General features: G+C 42.4%; 1 protein-coding gene across 5 annotated transcripts in view; it reads left to right on the top strand.

The window, feature by feature from the left end:
* Positions 1-22,361, top strand: part of FAT3 (FAT atypical cadherin 3) — a 668,217-nt gene that overhangs the window by 526,832 nt on the left and 119,024 nt on the right. For 3 of the 5 annotated variants that reach the window (XM_078433002.2, XM_078433004.2, XM_078433006.2), the window contains exons 5-7: positions 10,571-10,885; positions 13,280-13,490; positions 13,955-14,023. In XM_078433002.2, coding sequence (XP_078289128.2) covers positions 10,571-10,885; positions 13,280-13,490; positions 13,955-14,023 — 595 coding nt within the window. The remainder of the gene's footprint in view (positions 1-10,570; positions 10,886-13,279; positions 13,491-13,954; positions 14,024-22,361) is intronic. The other 2 variants (XM_078433003.2, XM_078433005.2) reach the window with 1 other exon arrangement.

The following is a 22,361-nucleotide window of genomic DNA, read 5'->3' on the forward strand; positions in this document are numbered from 1 at the left end:
GGAGATCGTGACTTGAGCCAAAGTCGGATGCTTAACCGACTGAGACACCCAGGTACTGCATTTCCTTGTTTACTTTCATTCCTCATTGCTTCCTTTTTATTATTTCAAATGAAGTATGTAAAATAAGCCTGTCCACAAAGGTATTCAACCCAGTAAGCATACACGTCCTGAAATATCTAACTTCCTGAAACTGGAAATAGCAGAGACATGAATACTCCACCGCCCAGAGAATATGTCCCTCAACTGTACCTAGGGGACAGCAGCATGGGATGGGGAAGGCAGGATGGTAAGTGACTGGAGGACCTATCCATCTTCAGGTGATTTCTTAATGCCAAATTATGGGTCAAATAAGAGAAATCACATGGAATAAAGCCAAGGGCAGGTGGTTTAAACCTGGCTTTTTATTTCCTTCCCTCCATGGAAAATATGGGTGATAGTACAGGTTAATTTTAGTTCAGTGACTTCACCTTTCAGAAGGTTTATCTTTAAGAGTTGTTCCTCCTTAGAGACCTACCCTTTAATTTACTGTTTGTATGTAGTTTTCTTTCTAGAAATGGCAGGAAGCACTTGCCTTTCCAGCAATGCAGCCGTCTGAGCCCACCAGCAGACAGGTCTGAATTCCAGCCGCCACGTTAATATCAACCCCTGAGTATAACTTTGAGAAGGTCGTTTCTCTATTCTCCACTTGCGGAGAGGAGATAAAGTTGTTTTCAACTTCTCTGCTATCGTGGGAGGATTAAGTATTTAATGTTTGTGAAACATTTTGAAGATAAAAAGTAAACATAAAAACGAAACATAACATCTACTCTAGACACATTTCTTCCTTTTTTAAAGGGTTTAGCATTCTGAAAAATACCTAAATTAAAACCTGTGCAATATCGAAATCACACAGCTGAGAACGTATGAACAGTAGGCCTCATTTGAAGCTCAAAAGGCAGCTTGGAATCCTGGAACCAATGTCTTGGAAAGATTAAGGTTATTGCTGGTAATATGATGTTGGTCTAAGAAGCCCATCTGTCTAGACCTGTTTCTTCATCTGTAAAGCAAGTGGAATGAACCAGAATACTATCTAAATTCTCACTTACTCATGAGTTCTCTTCACATCTAGTGACTCTATACTTTCCCGATTATAATAGGGGCAAGTTTTCCCTTACTCTGAGGCTCTTTGGTGCATGTGAGAGTGTCATAAGGATAAGAAAATATTCAACACTCAGTCCCTTCATCTGTTTGCCTACCTGTGTGGTGACTAAGAATGGAGACATAAAGGGTAAGAACATTGCTACCCATAACTGGTCTTGTAAGAAAATAGTGAAAATAGGTGAGCATCCTCACTGGAATTAATTGTCAACAGCCATAGCATCTAAAATTGTATGCATAGAGGGGCGTCTGGATGGCTCAATCAGTTAAGCATCCAAGTCTTGATTTCAGCTCAGGTCATGATCTCACAGTTCATGAGTTCAAGCCCCACTTTCGGCTCTGGGGTGACAGCACAGAGCCTGCTTGGGATTCTCACTCTGTCCCTCTCTCTCTGCCCCTCCCCTGCTCACATGTGCTCTCTCTCTCTCAAAATAAATAAACTTTCTAAAAATAATAATAATAACATAAAATCCTATGCACAGAAAGTGTGTCGTCTGGATCCAGTGACCTCCCTAGGCATATTGCTTTAAAATACAATCAGATCCAAGAAAGGATAATGTTATTAGTAATTTGTTATGGGGCCTCATAACCTTTATCCCGTTATGGTGCACACAGAAAATGATTATATGTGTACAATACTTCTAGGTTAAGAGAAAGGCTAACCCCAGCCAGAGATCACCAGCCGTGGGGGTCCAGCTGTATGAGGTCACACTCATCTACCCAAGAGTTAGGAGGTTCAATATCACAGTATATCTGAAACTTATTTGTTACATGTGGTTGGAAGCTCTGCCTTAGTTTAAATGGCTTTACCTTTAGATTTCTTCCTTACACAAATCTATTAGGTAGGCCTTGAGACGTTTGATCATGAGATGGAGGAGGGAAAAATAAATACCTTTGAGCTTTGTCTTCTGCTTGAGAAGAGTATCAGGTGCAAAATAGCTCCTGGAAATCAGGAGACTCAGAAGAAGGAGCGTTGCCAGGATAGGGAGAAAGTATGCAGCAGCCAAGCGTGAATGCCGAAATACACCGCATTTGGGGTGTGATCAACCTAGACAATGGCAGATGGATCTGTAGTAACCGTGCCCCATCTCCGACGTGCTGAGGTCCCACCTGCAACATGAAGAGTAAACTGTTGGTGTCTTGCTAGGATGTGCTGAGAGCATTGATAGGGCATGTTTGAACTGTATTCAGAGGAAGAAGAATATGGCCACACCCACTAGTTGGGGCAAGCATTTAGGTAAGATGCAGCATAGGGTAATGGTTGGGGGCACAGACTGTGGATCAGGTTGAATCCACTTCCATCACCTTTTTGTGCCTGTTTCTAACCCATAGTATGGAAATAATCACCCCCTCCCTGCTTCCCCCAGGACTCATGTGAGGATAAATGGGTTAGTATCTGTTAAGCACTTAGAAGAGGGCCTGCCCAGAGTAATGACTTGAGCGCCTGATAAGAAGAGATAGCAGGGAAGTGAAAGCCCCCCCACTCCCTCCTGCCTCCCAGCTCCTTTATTAGGGAGAAGGGTAGAGCAGATTTTGAGCGGGGACTAAAGATGTAGAAGTGTAAGAAAATAGCAGAAGACGCAGCTGCACTACATAAGTTTGGGTGTTAAGTCAGAGAGCTGGAAGAAGTCGCAGCTGCCACCCAAGACCTCGTGGCAGTTTTTAAGCAATTGAGGAGAACAGGAAAGGTGCCAAAAGACCAGAGACAGTCAAAGATGGTCCCAGTTTTCAAAGGAGGGAAAAGCTTGACTCTCGAAGCACCGCTACAAGCTTGGTGTTGATCCACAGCCATGTTTGGGGAGGGAATTTTCAACAGATGGTTACCAGATGCTTCTACATAGGCTGTTTAGGTTAGGGAAAAGAGCATGAGCTGTGATGCCAAATTGACTTGGGTGAGAACCTGTGTTTTGTCACTTACTGGCTGAGTGGCCTTGCAAAAAGTTCCTTAACTTCTGAGCTTCACTGTCTCTAGCTGTGGAATAGAAGTGGCAATGTCTGCCAGGTTCCTGTAAAAAAAAAAAAAAAATGTAAATTACCATGCAAAGGACTGAGCAAAGCAGGCAAAAGAGGCAGCAGAACATAACGTAAGGTTTACAACAGAGGTCAGCAAGGGGCACTGGGTGGCTCCCCTTGGTTAAGTATCTGACTCTTGATTTCAGCTCAGATCATGATCCCATGGTCCTGAGATCGAGCCCCGCATTGGGCTCTGTGCTGACAGTGTGGAGCCTGTTTGGGATCTACTCTCTCTTTCTCTCTCTCTGCCCCTCCCCTGCTTTCTCTCTCTGTCTCTCTCTCTCAAAATAACTAAACATAAAAAAAAAAGAGGTCAGCAAATTTTTTTACATAGAGAGCTGAATAATAAGTATTTTAGACTTTGTGACTCTGTCACAACCACTCAACTATGCTTTCATAGCAGGAAAGCAACTATAGGTGATATGTTAATGAGTGGGCGTGGCTACATCCCAATAACACTTTATTTACAAAAACGAGTGGCCAGGTTTGACCCATGGGCTATAGTTTGCCCATCCCTGGTTTAGAGAAACAAACTGCCAGGTTTAAAACAAACTCTGCCACTTATGAGCACTGTGACCTAGGACAAATTCATAAATTCAGTTTCTTTATTGAATAGGTTTAATAATAGTACCTATCTCATGAGATTGTTTGAACAATTAAAGGAATTAAAGGAAACAATTAAAGGAACAATTAACGGAACAATTAAAGGAGCAAGAGGTGTGCCTCTCTCAGTTGGTCTTTGCTGCTTGGTGAGCTCCTGAATAATAACTTTTTAATGTTTATTTATTTTTGAGAGAGAGTACAAGCAGGGGAGAGGCAGAGAGAGAAGGGGTAGAGGATCTGAAGCAGGCTCTGAGCTGACAGCAGAGACCCGGATGCGGGCCTCAAACTCACAAACTGTGAGATCATGACCTGAGCCAAAGTCGGACATTCAACCGACTGAGCCACCCAGGCGCCCCTCCAGTAAGATGAAATTTAATAGGGACATTTAGAAAACTCTGCTCTTAGCTCCGCCCCAAAACAAACCACACACTTAATAGTTTATTGTTTTTGACAAGAAAAAGACCTAAATGGTTTAATTCGTTCATATCACAGAGCTGTGTGCTGCCCCCCACCCCCACAACTACACATGATCACAGATGGAATAAATAGAGGTGAGATTGTCTCTAGTACAGTGGAGGTAGTTTGCACAGGCCTGAGTAAGTGTGGTATGTTGTTGTTTCATTGTTTTGTCCTGGCCATTGTATTTCAAGAAGCAAGCTGATATCTAGGAAAACATACTGAAAGAGGTAACCAGTGTAGTGAATAACAACTCATTATATGCAATGAATGACCTGAGAGATGATTATATAAATTAGAGCTTTTCAGTCTGAAATGAGGATTCTGAAATAGCCCTATGGATTTTATGAGTATGGCAGTTTTAAAATGTGTCCCCCCCCCCAAATTAGGTAATTATTTAACCCTCCGTGCAGCTAGATGTGAGGTTTATGCCCCCACCGCCCATGCTGCTTAAATCTGGACTCTGGGACTGTTGGCCAATAGAATGTGGATCAAGTGGGGCACCTGGGTGGTTCAGTAGTTTCAGCATCCAACTTTGGCTCAGGTCATGATCTCATGGTTCATGAATTTGATCCCCACATTGGGCTCCAAGCTGACAGAGCGGAGCCCGCTTGGGATTCTCTCTCCCTCTCTCTGCCCCTCCCCCACTCATGCTTTTTCTCTCTCTGAAAATAAATAAATAAACTTAAAAGAAAAAAAAAAGTGGATCAAGTCATTCTGTGCCAGCTTCTGGGCCCAGGCCTTAAGAAACTGGCACTTGCCACTTTCTGTCCTTTAGCCTACTTACTCCTAGAATCCAGCCACCATGCTGCAAGGAAGCACTATTGTCCCAGCCAATGGCTACCATCACCCAACTGAAGTGTCCAATGACTTCAGGCCCAGTTAGCTGCGACTGTGATTGCACGAGCAACTCCAAGTAAGAACTTCCCCACTCAACCCCTGAAATCAGGAGAGATAATAAAAGCATTATGGTTATTTAAGCCACTTGGTTTTGCATTACATAGTAGTAGATAACTGGAAAAATGTGGAAGAGGAATTTGATTTTTCCTGTATAATTTTAAAAAAAGGAAAACTAGTCTATGGGAAGCTGCAAACGGTCTAGGCTAATGATTCAGGTAGATTCAGGTTCGCTATTAAAAAAGAGCTTTGAATAAAGCAAACCTATCAGACAACAAATGAGCTGCTTCATAAGGCATTGACTTGGTCTTACTGAAAATATCCAAACCGAGGCCAAATGATTGCAGGTATGGAATAGGATCTGGGGCCTGTGGGAAGGGTAAATTTAGTATGAATCCATGTTTTCTGTTGATTGGTTCGTTGGTTGGTTTATCTCCCAATGTACCTTGAAAAGAGTTTTGTAACTAGAAGGCACTGGATGAATATTTCATTTATTTAATAAATATCTGTTGAATACTTACTGTATCTGTTGTGGCAGGCACTAGGAATACATCTCTGAACAAAATAGATGAAAATCTATGCTTTATGTAGCTCATATGCTGATCGAGGAAGACATGCAATAAATAAGAATATGAATTAAATATACATCTGATGATAAAATGTCAAGAATAAATATAAAGTATAGGAAGGGGGATATGTAATCCCTGAAGAGAGGTGTACAACGCTAAGGGTAATGGCCTGGAAATAGCCATTTATGATGAATTAATAGGTAAGGAGAATGCCAGAATTGAACTCTCCATTTTAGAAATATTAAATATATTTTCAGATACTCTCAATAATCACTGGTGACAAAGCAGTGGACAAGACACAAGGTCTCCACACTCAGGCAGCTTCCATGCTTATATTCTACCATGGGGAGAGAGAGAGCAAATATAAATACATCAAGTAATTTCAGTGAGTAAGAAGCATGGCCTTCCACCAGCTGCCATAACTCCAGAATTCTCAATGTCCATCCATTTTTCGTTTTATAAAGCTTTGCATCTTCCAGAGATAGGCTTATAAACATGTTCCTCTTTATGGTTTTATTGTTATACTCCACTGGGTCCTGTTGATTTCCTCTGGTTCTGCCTGATAGACACAAACCCCAAGAGCATGAGAGAAAAATGAAATGGGCTGTACTGTACTTTTCAGTGGTAGTGAACTATTTGTGATTCCTTTTTTTAGGTGCTAGCCAGAAGCACCTAAAGAAATTAATCTTTCAGGTTTTTGATTAATTGCTGAACCACTGATTATTGATCAATGGTGAGAACAGAAAATCCAGGTTGAGATGACTCAGTATTCCCTGTCAGATTGTGGCAAGAAGGGATAGTTTCAAAACAATAGCTAATTAATGGAAAATGATGCAGAGGAGTAGATGGTGGGGATTTATCTCAGTTAGTTTTGCTTTAATCTCCAGTGCTGTTACTCCTTTTCCATATAGACGAATTCCACCTGGTGGGTTGAGGCCTAAGGCAACATCAAGTATGAAGCCTAAGAGACTGATTGAATCATTAACGATTCCTATTCCAGGTACAAACGTAGCTGGACACATGAGTGGGTCTAGAGAAATAAAAATGGAAATGAAGACTTTGAGGTCAGAAATGACGTAGTTCAGTTCAGCAAGCATTATCAAGAATACACCAGGTTCCAGCAAAGATGAAAAAGACAGACTCCCTGCCTCTGAGTGGCTCACAGCATACTGAAAGAGCCAAATACATGAGTAGATCACTTCAGTAGATTGTAGATAAGTGTTCGCAATGACCAGCATGATTTTGGAAGTGGCTAGAAATCATTATGGGTAATCATGGGATTGGTAGTGTTCTCAGTGATGCAGGTTGGGTATGAACCCCATGGTGCAGGGTTAAAATTGTGTCTAGTTCCACCCGACCTCCATTCACAGACTCAAAGCAAGAAGCACTTAGGAGATCATATGTTATCAGTCTCTTAATTTCCTTCAGATGAAGAAATGGACTCTTCAGTGTCTAAATGTTCTCTCCACTTATTATCTTAGGGACAAGTTTGGGGTAAATTAGTTCTTAATTTCATTTAACGATGTTTATTTGGCACTTAGGGCTGTACCAGGTGCCAGAACACAACAATGACTAAGAGTCCCTGACCCAGGGTTGTTCTAGAAGGATTGAGTGGAGACCAACAAGAAACAGAGACTTGAAAAATGCAGTTGATAGGGGTGCCTGGGTGGCTCAGTCAGTTGAGCATCTAACTCTAGGTTTCAGCTCAAGTCATAATCTCATGGCTTTGTGGGTTCGAGCTCCACATCAGACTCTACACTGGCAGCATGGAGCCTGCTTGGGATTCTCTCTCTCTCTCTTCTCTCTGTGCCTCCCCAACTCGTGCTGTCTCTGTCTCTCTCAAAATAAATAAGTAAACTTAAAAAAGAAGAAGAGGGAAGAGGAGGAGGGGGAGGAAGAGGAAAGGGGGGTGCCTGGGTTGTTCAGTCAATAAGTATCTGACTTTGGCTCAGGTCATGATCTTCTAGTTGGTGAGTTCAAGCCCTGTGCCATTCTCTGTGCTGACATCTCAGGGCCTGGAGCCTGCTTCAGATTCTGTGTCTCCCTCTATCTCTGTCCTTCCCCCCTCACACTCTGTCTCTCTCATGAATAAGCATTTAAAAAATATTTTTTTAAAGAAAAGAAAATGCAGATGATAATTAGTGTCCTAGAGTTATGCACTCAGTGTTTTGGGAACATGGCGGGAACGCCTCCATCTGTCTGCAGGAAGCAGGAATGACTTCACAGGAGGAGTATTTGAATTGCAGCTTCTAGAATGAGTCAGGTATATTCCCAAGACTGGGCATTCCGTGGGACAAACAGCTGTGAGTGGAATAGTGGTGTAGAAACATGACGTCCTCGGAACCTCCCAGGCTCACAGTGTAACTGGGTATAGAGGCTGAAAGGGGTGGATGATACAAGATGTTAATAAGTCTGGCCAGATCCTTGTCCTCAAGGAGCCCCTGAAGGGTGTCATACAAGGTCAGTGGCATGATCAAATTTTTAAGGTAGCAATAACACTTTACAACAAGGATGGAGGCAGGGAACCCAGCAGGCTACTGTGGTGATCCAAACAAGCTGCAGAGGAGGCCTGTCCTGGGGCAGCATGGCCAGGAACGTGCACGTGAGAGATACCTGCTTGCCTCCAAGCTTGGTTGGATGCTGATAGTTAGAGCAGAGACTCTAGGTGGATGCCCAGGGTTCTGGGACAGCCCAGGGTGTGAGTAGGTAGGAATATCATTCACTGAGAATGAAAATAGGAGAAGGGGAAGGTAGAGGGTAATGATTTCAGTCGGTGACTTTTGGGGTATTGGGGGTAAGAGGTCCAGAGAACAGATTGCTAGTAAGTAGTTGAACATGTTGGTTTGGTATGGGGAAGGAGACTAGGATACAAGAGTACATACTGGGGAAGGATCAGCTGTAGGCGGTGGAAGAAACTGTGGATAAGGAGATGGGGGAGTTACAGGATGCCTGCATGGGCTGAGGGAGCAAAACAGCTGGGTGCTTGAGGTGAGGCGGGGCCCACAGCTGTGTGGCTACCACCCTTCCAGGCCTGTAAGCAGACACCGGAGGGCCTGGGTTTGCAAATCCAGCTGTCCTCCAAAAGAAAGCGTTTTTACCGCAGCAGGATCCTCAAGTGAGTGTGAACACAGCCAAGAAGGTCTCTCTCCTTTCCTGGGCAGCCCCCTGGCCCCAGCATAGCCCCAGAGCCCCTCACAGAGCCTGCTGCAGGGCATTTATGGAAAAACAAGGAGGTGATTTTGTGCACAGTGAAGGCAGTGGGAGTTGTCTGGATTTGGAAAGAGGCTGTTCGAGGTGAAAAGAAAAGCAGAGAAGCTGAGAGGCCAAGAAATCAGTGTGTTTTGGTCAACATAACTCACCCGGGAGTATAATATTTTACTTCAGCAGCAACGGCAGAATGTGCCTCTTTAAGAGCTCAGTGTGTCCGGGAAAACCTCAAGAGTCAAAATTCAGCCCTGGCACATATTGGTCCTGACGTGTTTCTTTTGTGAAACATAACAAACCAATTGGGAAAATAACTTTAGAGGGAAACTTGATTGATTTTTCAAAGAAAGCAAGAACTCCTATGAAAATTTATCTTAAGTCTATTAAAGCCGTTCTCCTAGGCGGCTTGTAAGAGAAACTAAACTAGATTGCCGTCCCATTTTGCAAAAAGCCTTTAATTTGTTTTCCCACATTTTTGGCCTTTGTTTCCATTATTCCTGTCAGTTGCTTTATTAGGTGAAAAACTGGATGACCAGGTGCTGTGATTCACTGTTGTTTTTCTCTTATTGGTGCCGAGTACGTCTTTATGTTCCTTCTAGCCTCCCAATACATATTTTGATGTAGTAAGCTGTCTTATTCCAGGTAATGATTTAAAGACGAAATATAGGTTCTTCCAGGTTTGTGGTCACATGGAATATTAAGAATTGCAAAAAACTGAATAATATCTGGCTTGGCACTTAGTAGCAATGGGACATCTATTTACTCATCTGTACAGTGGGAACAAATAAACCTCCACTTCCTGAAGAGGGTGTTTGGGAAAGTGAATGATACAGCGCATGCAAGAGTGCTTTATTAACTGTGTCACCATCTACACATACAATTATTAATATGATAGTAACTATTACCACTATGCCCAAAAAGATTATTCACACTAAGACTCAAAGACTTTACATAGGCCATGTAAATTCTTTATATACCTGCTCTTCATTCGTTCCTCTTTCTTGGTCTTTCCAGATACTCATAAGAATAGCATCTCAGAGATGTGGGAAGAAGTGTCCATCCCCCTCGGGTTTCCCAGAGCCAAGAAAAAAAAAATTATTTTGCTACTGTTAAAAATATATTGTGACTGTCAAATGCACTTACAATGAGCCATCAAAATTATGAAGCGTATAGCTCAGTTTTCTTTTTGTACAGTGACAATGTAAAACTCACAAATTTTACATGACCATGGAAACGGAAAAAGAAAAGGAAGTGAATACTGAAAGAATTTAGATGGTGATACCATTGTCCAAGAATTAGAAGAAATACCCACTGGTTAACATATAATAATGATTATATATTGCTTTTTGTGTCTCTTAGGGGGGCATATTTTATGTCCACTAAGCTTATACAAGCGGTACATTTTGTAAAGTCAATCGTATTTTTCCCCCTCTCCACACCACAGCACAATGGGAGCTCTGCCTCCCTCCTGCCCTTTCAGCAATGATTTCCATTACTTGATGTAGGGCAATCCTTACTTTTACGGATGAACTATGAAAAGTTATGCATTGACCATGAACTACACAGGAATAAGAAAAGTTGAGATGCCCTAAGGCATAGGAGAGACCTTTTGTGGGGTGGGCAGAGGGAAGAGTGGCAAGAAAAGTTTTTCTCCGTTCTGATTGCAAACTGCTTTCTCTTTCAAAACTCAGGTGACTGTGACAGATGGCGGTTCCTCTCCAAAACAGTCCACCATTTGGGTGGTGGTTCAGGTTTTGGATGAAAATGATAATAAGCCCCAGTTCCCAGAGAAGGTCTACCAGATCAAGCTGCCAGAACGTGATCGAAAGAAGAGGGGAGAACCCATTTACAGGGCTTTTGCGTTTGATAGAGATGAGGGCCCCAATGCAGAAATCTCCTACAGTATCGTGGATGGGAATGATGATGGAAAGTTTTTTATTGACCCTAAAACTGGCATGGTTTCTTCCAGAAAGCAGTTTACAGCAGGGAGTTATGACATCCTAACGGTAAGATTTTTCTGAACCTCAATAACATGCATGGGGGGGTGGGAGTTACTTTCTTATTCATGTATATTCCTTTGAGTAATAAATCTTTAGAGTAATAGTTTAGAGTAACAAGTTTGGAAGGCTGCTTTCTGTCTCAGTGATATTTTTAAATAATGAGATCATTTCCTTTGGTTGTATCCTGTCAGCAAACCTCCCCCATTCCCAGTACACAGTCTGTACTCAACCACACTTCCTGTAGCCTTACATCATTTTAAGGTACTCAGCATAGATAGAAACTGAGGGTAGAAGAATAGCAGAGTGAAATATCACATCCACCACTCAACATATCAGTCACTCAATGTGTCCCCAACACTTCCCAAAGAGACAACTCTTGTAATTGTTGACAGTGTGATAGGACATGAATTTAGCTGTGTAAATTGTGAGACACAGACCACAGCTATGCTTGTTCTGCAAAAAAAATGAAAACGCTTAAGTTAAAAAATGACTACATTTTTTACCATTAGAAAATTAAAAGCAAAAACAAAAAACATGAGCACTATCTCAAATAGAGATTTAAATTCCTGTATCTAAAATGCCAGCCTGCTCCCGCCACCCCCAACCACTTTAGAAATATATCACCTATGCCAGAAAGGGGACTGGTCATCCTTACAAGTGATGGGCACTTTCCAGGGTCCCACCAAGAGTTGGTCAAGAGTTAGAACCATCTGCTGTCCTTCTCTTAGTTAGTTTACAGCCTTCTCTGCTGTATAAAGTCAGTCCTTGATGATTTTAAAGGATGGTCTGAATCCCTTGATTTGTCTGTTCATTCTTATGGTGTGGACTTGGTTTTCTTTCCCTACTCAATAACATACTCAGAACAGTGGGCAGAGAAAAGTGGATAATAAAATACTAGCTCTGTGTCTGCCATTAGTAGCTCTGATATAATGTGTGCTACTATAGTTGTGTGAGATTTGACAATGGGAGTCTTTAAGGACTGAATGGACTATAGTAGAAACTGTTGGTGCCTCACACAGATCCCCTTTACCAGGCTGGGGCAGCTATGCCCCAACTGCTGTGCATGCTGGCTGCTAAGGGCTCACAGATGTCCCCTTCTTGAGACGATCATCCTTGGCTAAACTTCTTGTCCCAGGAGATTCTCCACTCCTGCCCCAGCCCAGCAGCCCATTCCCAATGAATAACTGACACAAAAGTCTAGCCCCTTGCCTCCAGATGTCTCCAACACAGCAGTGGGATTGATGATTCAGAACTCCCCATGGGATCAGGCTGAGATTAAATTTCAACTGAGACCACGCCTTTACTTACCATCTTTCTCTGTCCATCTGCTTCATTCAGTCCCTTTCTCCTGAGAACACTTCCCCAACCCGCAAAATGACGTGTACTCAAATCCCTGTCTCAAGCTCTGTTCCCAGGAAACCTGACCTAAGACCTGTATCTTCAAGGGGTCTTCAATCTCACAGGAATTTTCTGGGGCAAAGTGATCATCCATGAACATATAGCATTTGGGTGCTGTGAGTAATTGCTGTTTTAAAGGCTGTAATGATTGGCCATGCACCTATACATGTTATTTTTAATATGTGATATTTAAAAACTCATTTTTAAATTTCCCATCAGTGGTTTTTGCTTGTTGGACTTGAACCCTCATTGAAGTCCAGGACACCATAGCAGTTGACCCTGCACAGCTGGGTGAGGAGACATGCTTTCTTCAGTTCTTAAATAAGATCACAGAGGAGGGTCATTGGTACCCCTCCTCCCTATCCTGCTGTCTCTGGGAGCCCATGCTTTCACCAAGAGAGTCCTTCACCCCTTCAGAGTTAGTGTAACTCAAAGGCTTCTGAGGCAGTTAGAGCAAGGCTGCTGCCTCTCTCACACCTAGCCCATCACCCTCCTGGGATTCTGAGTGAATAGAGTGCTTCTCCAGAATAAAGCAGAAGGAAGGAGCTGCACAACACAACCACACACACACACACACACACACACACACACACACACTCATCATTCACACATAAGGATTCACAGTACACTTTCTTCCCTTTCAAGAATCACCACCGGAGGTATAAGGAATCAAATTAGCTATTCTTGTCTATGTCACTATCATCTGTGCCCATAAAACACTAAAAATGATAAGCGCCGCTTTTGCTTTTCAAGTTGTCCACATCTGTAAAGTTGGCGTTGGTTCACATCACCTTCTGGTGAATGCGGTGTGGGATCCCCAGGTGACTGAGTTGTCTCCCCCAATTCCTGAGCTCATTCTCCCCAGATCCACTCTCCCTTCCCTTTGCTGACACTGATGAGGATGGATTCTTGGGCCAACAACAGATGTGTGACAGACCTAGATTTCCACAGGGATCTGACTGAGCTCTAAGACCTCTTTCTCTGTTCTCTCCATGTGAGTAGATAAAGGCAGTGGACAATGGGCGCCCACAGAAATCCTCCACGGCCCGCCTCCACATTGAATGGATTAAGAAACCACCCCCTTCACCTATACCACTGACTTTTGATGAGCCGTTTTATAACTTCACAGTAATGGAAAGCGATAGAGTCACCGAGATTGTGGGGGTGGTGTCTGTGCAGCCAGCTAACACCCCTCTGTGGTTTGACATAGTTGGTAAGTTCGAGTCCCCCAGAGCAGTACTGGCCAACGTAATCATTGACTGGAGTAACTAGCAAAAAAAAAAAAAAATCAGAAACAAAAACAAAAAAAAATACAAAAAATTTAAAAATTAAAAAAAAAAAAACCACTAACAATTAGTGCTAAGACGAAAAGATATATAGTGCTGGAATGCAAAAGAGCCAGTAAAATGAATAATCGACCTGTGCTTTCGTTCCAACTCTGTAGCTAAGCTGAACAGAAAGTGCTCTCTGGCTGGATTTTCCATAGTATGTTATTTACTGCAATCTTAATGTCTTTCTGTGTGTCATTTAAATTCTATTGTCACACTTGGCTAATCTCATTTCTAAATGTATTGATGGTACTAGACTTTGCTGTCCTTCATTTCTCTCTTTTTCTTCACCTTTTTTCTGCATTCTGTTCTTTTTTTTTTTTTCTGCTCCCGACTGCCCTGCTTCAAGGTGGCAAGCATGCTCGAGAGATGTTCTATATTCTACAGACAGCTTGTGGGCAGAACTGTTCAACAGAAGGTACCCTTAGTGCAAACACATTTGCTAAAATACAGCTATCCAATCTGCCTTTTACGGTTTTTTTTTTAAGCAAATTAAATTACATCTTTCATAACTGCCTGTGACAGGCTGAAGTGCAGCCCACAGATTTCATACATGCCTCTAACAACTATTGCATTACTCGTATCCACTGACTCCTTTGTTTGAGGTTTGATGGGGTTTGAATTTGGGGGGAGGGGTGGTTTCGATTTCTTTAAAAAGATTTTTTTCTCTTTGCTTTTGAGGTATATGGGCTTTTTGTTGTTTTGTTTTGATCATTTTGTAGGTTGGGTTTTTGGGCCTTTTCCGATTGAAAAATAAATTAAAATTTATCCCAACACCTCTGTTTTGCCGCGGTAGTGCCATTCATAGACCAAAAAGCTCCACCAAGAGGGGTCCCTGGCTGCCATCCACAAAAGTAAAGACAGGAAATGGAACCCAGATATATAGCCAGTGAGAGCTTCCTACGAGAACAGAATAGAGAAAGCAGACGGAAGCCTGCAGGACAGACCTTGGGAGCCAACCTTTAAATTCTTTGAAAGAAAATGAGCAAGCAGGCTGCAAAAGGAGAGGGCAGAACAGCAGCCCTGCCCTCCACACATAGGCAGGGAGAGGTGGTGCAGGGGAAACCAGTGCTGAGGATGGCGAAACAAAACAGCCCCTAGCCTGGAGGACAGAACGGGGAGACTGTGCCAGCCCTGGATCTGACACCGGGTTGAGCTGGGTCTGACTTCCCACGGTTCTTTGTGGGAGGCCGGGAATCCAGAAACCTGGTCTGTGGGAATCATTTCCCTCCATTTGTCATTGCCTGGATCGGATGGGCAGGAACCTACCTCTCTTCCCAGGAATGGCTGGATCTGGAGAAAGCATTTAGAACATTCCACATCTGTTTTCATGAGGCACAGGAAAAAGAATGCCCCGTGGCCTCCAACCAAACCTCAGTAGAAGGTCCTGTGAACTCCCCCAAAATGGGCGTGTTTTCTACATATTTCATCTTACGGAATGCTGGTAGAATGTCTTTGCTTTCCTTAGTTGGCATTAGTCACGCCATCCCTGTACATGACCATCCTCATTCTGAACTTTCAACTCCTTCTTCGTCTCCACTTAATGCATTAGAAGTGGAACCTCTTCTGATCCAGGAAAGATGTCTTAGATTCCGTATCTTCTCACTAGTTTTCAGCCCACAAAGTTATTATCTCGTGCAGCTTCTTCTTTCTTGGTGGCACACGTGCCTCACCTGGTTGTCTGCGCTGTCATCCTTCGTGGTTCCTTCACTGCCGCCCCCAGTCGGAGTTGTAGAAAATGCATCTTGGTTTGCACATGTGGCCCCTGATACCAAGCCTCTAGGGGCATGTGCAATAATGATCGATTTCTTTTAAATGTCCCAGAGACGAGTGCAGTCAACCCTCAACAGGCAACAGGGCTCCTGGTGTGCTGTCCTAAGCTGTGGGAGGGGTTGCTGTCTCTCATCAGCCACCAGCGTACCTCCTTCCTCCCCTGACGCACCAGTTCACAAGCACCTCTACACCCCACAGCACTGCTTCTCTCCCTCCTGTGATCCATGTCTGCAACCTCGTGCCCCACAACACAACCTGCTACCATCTCCACCCACCCAGGAACCCCTTATTTGTACACAGCACAAATCCTACAAATCCTACAAAGCATACCTTTCTCTGACGCTCTGACCCCAGATATCCAAGTCAGTTTGCAATTCCTTAGCATTTCTGTGTGTGTGTGTGTGTGTGTGTGTGTGTGATTGGGTGGAGGTAAGCATGCCTAGTAATGCTGCATGTAACATTACCTGCACGTTTTCATGTTCGCATTGTTAGTGCTATTGTGCATTTTCATTTCTGTTGATCAATGATCATTCTCTTTTTAATGTTTATTTATTTAGAGAGAGAGAGAGAGAGAGAGAGAGAATGAGTGTGTGTGTGTGTGTGTGTGTGTGCATGAGCTGGGACAAGGGTGCAGAGAGAGTGGGAGAGAGAGAATCCCAAGCAGGCTCTGTGCTGTCAGCTCACAGCCTGATGAGGGGGCTCGAACTCACAAATCATGAGATCACGACCTGAGTCTAAATCAAGAGTCAGCCACTTAACCGACTAAGCCACCCAGGCACCCCAATCCAATCTCATTCTTAACCCTTAGGTCAAGGTCTTTTTCTCCTCATTCCTTCCTCCTGCCAGCGCTTCTGTTGATTGCTTCAGGGTGAGTGGAATAAACCATGGTGATGGAGGAGATGCTCCAGCCAGCCAATGCATTAACCCTACTAATGCCTCTTGAGATGACCCCAGAGTCAGGGTGAACTTCCAGTGTCTTTCCAGCCATAGCAACCATAGCCCCTTGGACAAAATGAGAGCTAGTCCAAGAAGAGAGGGGCAGTTTACAGATGACAGCCCTCCCTGGAGTGAATCTCTTCAGGCTGCTCCAAATACACATCCAGAAATCATTATCAAAAACATAGCAGCAGTTTCCATGTTTCGCCACCTTCGTGCTTCTAAATGCTGTACTCTTCCTAAAGAATCCTCCCCGTATCAGTACATGGAGTAGTTCTCTACATGAAGACCTACAGGGTTGTCCCTCTAGTCTAGATGCTTCCACCACAGAGATTTCACTGTAGATCTGGTATCATCTAGCTGAGCTTCTCTTACAGATTGAGCTTACTGGGCCCAGTGCCCAAACAGAATGTGGTTTTATTTCCATCCCCACATCCAGCCAACAACATCTTGAAACACCAACTCTATGTCACCACCAAAGTTAAATCTTTCCTCCAGATGCTGGGGTTGCTTTCAGTATCAGTATGGTCCCCTTTGCACCAAATCCCCCTTTTGAGAATCCTTTCTAATCTAACAGAGTCATTTTTTTTTCAATCTGCTGACAGTGTCTTTCCCCTTCTCTAAAAACCTATTGTTTTCTTTATCGTATTCAGATGTTTCCTTCTCACTTTCGAGATTTCTTGCTTATTTATCCTGGGCCATCCAGACTTTCCACTCTCTTCCCTTTCTCCTTGCCTAAGCATCTTCCTTGGCCAAGCTAACACAAAGGGAAAGGAGAGGGAATCGTGCTTCCCAATGCTTGAGAAACTTGGCAGTATACTGTGGTTGAGTGTTGACATATACTGTCGGCATGGATCTGAGATGAGATGTCGGGTGTATTTATCGGCCTTGCCCAGGTAAATACTCTGTGACTCTTCCAGTGGAGTAAAGATTTGGTTCCATCATAGACCTAGTGTATTTAGACACCTATACAGACACTCAAGGTTACAGAGCATGCGACGTCCTGGCCTAGCACTTAACAGCTTACAAATGCTATAACGAATGAATTCTCATTAAGTAAGCAGAAAGAGTGTTTCTGCATGCTTTTTCCCCTGAGAGTATTGTCTCCTCATTTCCATATTTCCAGATCTACCTGAGTGTTGTTTAACTTCCTTCGTTTTCCTCCCACTGTAATAGGAATTCGCAAAAACTGTAGCAAGCAAGATTTTGTTCCCAAGTCTGGCCCCCCGTACCACTGATCTGCCAGTCACTTTTCTGTTCCTCCAAAGAGACCATTGCTTACAGTATTATGTAGCTAGACCCTCCTCAGCTTCCAGAAACAGAAGCTCCACTTGTAACCCAGTTAAGAAAGCTGTAATTAAAAGGAAACATAATAAAGTTCAGCTGTTCCGTGTTTAAACAGCCCAATGCACAGCATGTTCATTCTCTGTGTTAAAAGGGAAAGAAAACGAAGGGAACAAAAATAACCCATAATCCTCTGTGGCTTTGTCACATATCTTCACACTTCTCAGGAGACTATGATTCAACCCAGCGGCTCCTTGGTTTACATTCTTTGTAATGTGCACGCAATCTGGTTCACAGTTCATTCCCCGCATCTTTATCCCGATGGCAAATGTCTGTATGGAACGACCACCGCTATTACATACTTCAAACAATGCCTCTCGACCCACAGTTGATGGCGGACACTGCCACCCATTTTGCTAGCTTTTCACCTGATACTTCGATTAGAAAAATGGTTGTTCTTCTCGAGAGTAAACGTTTAAAATGTCTTTGCTTATTTTATTTGAAAACAACTCTCTGACAGTGCAAGCTAGCACATGGGTCCAACTCTAGCTGAAGTACTTACCTGTGTTGCAGGTATATAAAGATCACCTTGGCTCTTAGTCTGTCATAGGTTCTTTGGGTTCTGGGCTGCTTCTGTCTCCTAAGCTTACACCTGTCCTTCTTGAATCTTGTCCCCAGTGGAGCCATCCCTTAGGATTGGATCAAGTGGGCAAGTGAACTCTTTAGCAGCAGGCCTGTCCTCTGACTATAGATTGGGTCTTTCTTTATCACAAAACTCTTACCCATCCCTCCTGAGAGAAGCCATGTCTGTCTACCATTTCTAATACACCGGTTTATCCATTCGAGTAGCGTTTGCTCAAAATCATTCAATTAACATCAAATACTTCAGTTCTCCTATTCTGCCCTCTGTCCCTAATTTGCTCCCAAATGACCCTCTCTTTTCTCTGTCACAACAATATAGACCATGAAGCACATCTGAAGAGGTTTCAGGGAAATAATAAAAAGCCTAAACAACACTTTGTATATTCATTATTTTAAGAAAATGAATTTTAAACCAGATTCTAGAAGGCATTTTCCTTCCTACCACTGTTTCCTGACCTCCACCCAGCATCTCCTGCCTTCCATGTAAATATCCTTTTCGGCCCTATACTGTGCTTGCTTCATTCCAAGACAGAAAACTATTCATGATCAAACCGTAATCGGTGTTTAGCATTTTTCCTTAAGTTTGCTGTACATGCTGAACTTGAATGAACAGCTTGTGAACGACTCCCTTAATTCATTGACATTCAGCAGCTCAGTGTTTTGGAAGCTTCTCACATAACACTTCCCCCTTGGTGACTACTAGATTTTGGTTGGTGTTTTTATAATTACACACAGAGTGGAATGGAATCATGTGCTAGGGGAGGAGCCTGGAAATGTCTCTAAAGAGGACAGTGGCGTGATACCCACCATTGGATCTCATTATGGAGAGATGGTGGTACTTTGGACCCTTCTTTAAAGAAAGACTTGACCAAATCATGATCCAATGCCCTGCTGCCCAAAATATGCAAGTGGTAGCTGCTGGCTTAAAGTGTTTTCACTCTCGTCCCATTTTTGAAGCTTTTTAGGACATTATGACTTGGTGCATTTAACTTTAGAACCCAGTAGAAATCCAACCCTCCTCTTCTGCTCTCTGTTTACTCTGGTACACCAGTCTTTACCAAAAATGGCCACAGAGGAATGTCCCTGACACGAACTATCTGTTATGTGGGCTGTTCACAACCTTGCTTTTAACCATCTCTGCCGCACACCCCTGCAGCAACGCTCAGGCTGTGACTTTTCTACTTTCCCACTTTGTTGAAACTCAGACCAGCTCGGCGGTGTTCTCCCCTGCCCCCACCTTTTGTTTAGCCTAACGCTGCTGCACCAGCATACTCTGGCTTTGCATGTTGTGTTACTGGCTCTGAGGAAGCACATCTTGTTTAAACGGAATGCTGCTAGTGAAAATGGACTCCTACCATTTGATACTCTCACCCCAGATGAATTGGACATGGTTTCCTATGAAATGAAATCACCTTTCAGGCTAAAAGGGAGCCTGAGAAATGAGCCCTGGGGGAGAGATATGGCGTCGTTTATGAAATGGGATGCCTAAGTGGTAGGTTATTAAATTGCGTGAGGGTTGATGGTGAACTGCTGGTCTAGATTCTGTGTCCCTTGTCAGAAATTCATTTTAAAACTCAGGCAAGATTTTGGGAACCTTGTTTCCCGTGATATCTTGGTTTAACTGGGAGCACATGCCCTGGAAGTGACTACCAGAGGCTGCTCGCCATATTGATGGACTGAGAAACACTTCACAGACTCTCTCTCTCTCAAGTTCCCCTTGATATGCTTTCCATTTGTGTACCTCCCTACCCCTTTAGAGCTTTCTGGTCCAGAGCATTTGAAACTGTAGTAGTGGATGAGGAGACACGCACACACACACACACACACACACACACGTGTGCGCATGCACACATGCAGAGGAGTGAGAAGTATAAAAAATTACAACCATAAAACTAGCCAGAAATGCTTTTTGATATAAAAAATGAGTAATAAGAAAACACAATCTACATGTCATATGTAATTTATGTAAATTTTATGCCACTCAGCCCATGAAATGATTATGTCTTTCATCACGAGGCCCTGAGGAAAATGTGAGTCTCAGGCAGTGAGGGAGAGCACATAGGATTTCCCCATTTAAACAGGAACCGAAACTGGAAATCTTTGCTTGGGTGTTCTCTAAATTTTATTTTCATTCATCTTTAAACTGGAGCACACCAAAGTTTTATAGTTTGCATAATTTCTACTTTGCCTCTACCTACAAATTTCCACCTTCTAAAATAATTTCCTTATCCTCTATCCTTACCCTGCCCATCCCCCACCCCCCCACACACAAAAAAATGTGTTCTTCATATTTAAGAAAGCCAACAACCCGGTTAGGAAAACATTCTGAAGATGATTTTAAGTCTGATTTAAAATATGAAGTAGTCCCCACCCAAAACAGCACAAAAAGTGGCACTCTACGCTTCCTTCTACACAAGTCTGGCATATTTTATGTTGTTTCTTTGAAATTTTCCATGGCAAAGTGTTTTTGTTTTTTTTTTTCCTCAGAATGTACCAGTTGATAGCAAATTGTTTTCCTTTGCTCATTAGGATGGTTATTCAAAATCCCTGAATCAGCCTTACGCTTTATTTCATGTGGTTATCAACAGGAAGCACTCCCTTTGAAAGAGACACGGTGACCTGAGGCTTACTTCCCTGTTCAGCCCAGATTTCCTCCTTTTTCTCCTTCTCCTGTTCTTCAAAAGATTTTTTTTTTTTTGGAGTGCTCCTCAGTAAATCAATTAAAGATATTAATTGGAAGATGAGTCTCTTTTTAGATGAAATTTTTGAAAAATATATCATCTCCAAGCAATTCTGTGGTCCCCTGTATCTCCATAACTTTAATTAAATGTCAAGGGCAATTATGTTCTCTCTAGCAATTAAGTAATCCTAAGTGTATATGACAGCTGCAAGCAATAAGTATTGAAATATATATGACCAGGGTTTTTTTTTTAGTAAACCATGTGATTTATTCTGTGTCACTGTATATCAAATTCTACTAATTCAGGTAAAATTCTCCTTTCCCTTAACTCATCCACTCATTTGTAATTGTAATATCATAGATATTGTATACGGTATTGTTCACTGACCAGCAAAATGAAATGTAAAGTATGTTGAATGGAAGAGAACCCAAGATTTCTTTTCTAAAATATGAAATTCAGTAAGTGAATCGCCCCGTGTGCTATGGCTAAATAAAATTACTGTCCAAGAACAAAAGTAATTGACGTCATGGAATTTCAGACTAAAATAAATGGAGCTTGTGAACATATAGTGATATTTAATTAAAATCCACCCAATGTTTCTACCATTATCTTCTCTCCTCCTTAAAACAACAACAACAACAACAACTTTCATTTGGGGAAAAATCATAAACCACATTTTAGTTCACAGAGATGAAAACAGCTACAGTAATTTTAAAAAGGCCTGTGTTGTCTTAGCACATTATCAGGTATTCCTAGTCCAACAGAGAGGGAAGGAAAGTTTTTTAAACTTTCACACTGATTGTTTCATAAGTTGATGTCACATAAGCTGATGTTTTCTTCTACTTCCTTCCAGATTTCATTTTGTAAATCTCCCATAAACTTTCTACCTTTTGGGGAGAAAAATAATTTGCACTGTCAGGATGGCAAAAGACAATTTTTCTGTAAATATCCCAACTTACAGATATAGAATTTTTATATGAAACTCAATTTTTTGGCTTTTTCTTATTTTCTAGTATTTATAATTTTATTTCTGACATCTAATGGAGGGGATCTGAACTCTACCAACCAGAGTTTACCATCAATCCTAAAATAGATTCAAGAGTGTCTACGTAGTGTTGTTAATAATTGAACTATTTGTTTACTTAGAATTTAATCTACTTTAGAAAAGCAGAAAGGTCTACAAATCCTTAGCATAGAAGCCATAGCCACAGGGGGTTGGAAGGCCTGCAGTTTTCTAAATATTTTACTGACTCAGTTTATGCTTCACTTCTGTAACATTAGTGCTGAGGTTTTTCTTTGCAATACATTCTTTTTTGTGACATTTGTTATGCATTGAAGAGGCTGTGTTTTGTAATATAAATTAAGTTGGAAATAGAGGTCCCATTTAAGATGTACAAAACTGAGCCAGAGGGTTGCCTGTCAAAAAATATTTCTATATAA

The sequence above is a fragment of the Panthera onca genome, chromosome D1, assembly GCF_046562875.1.
Source record: "Panthera onca isolate mPanOnc1 chromosome D1, mPanOnc1 haplotype 2, whole genome shotgun sequence".
Taxonomy (NCBI): Eukaryota; Metazoa; Chordata; class Mammalia; order Carnivora; family Felidae; genus Panthera; species Panthera onca.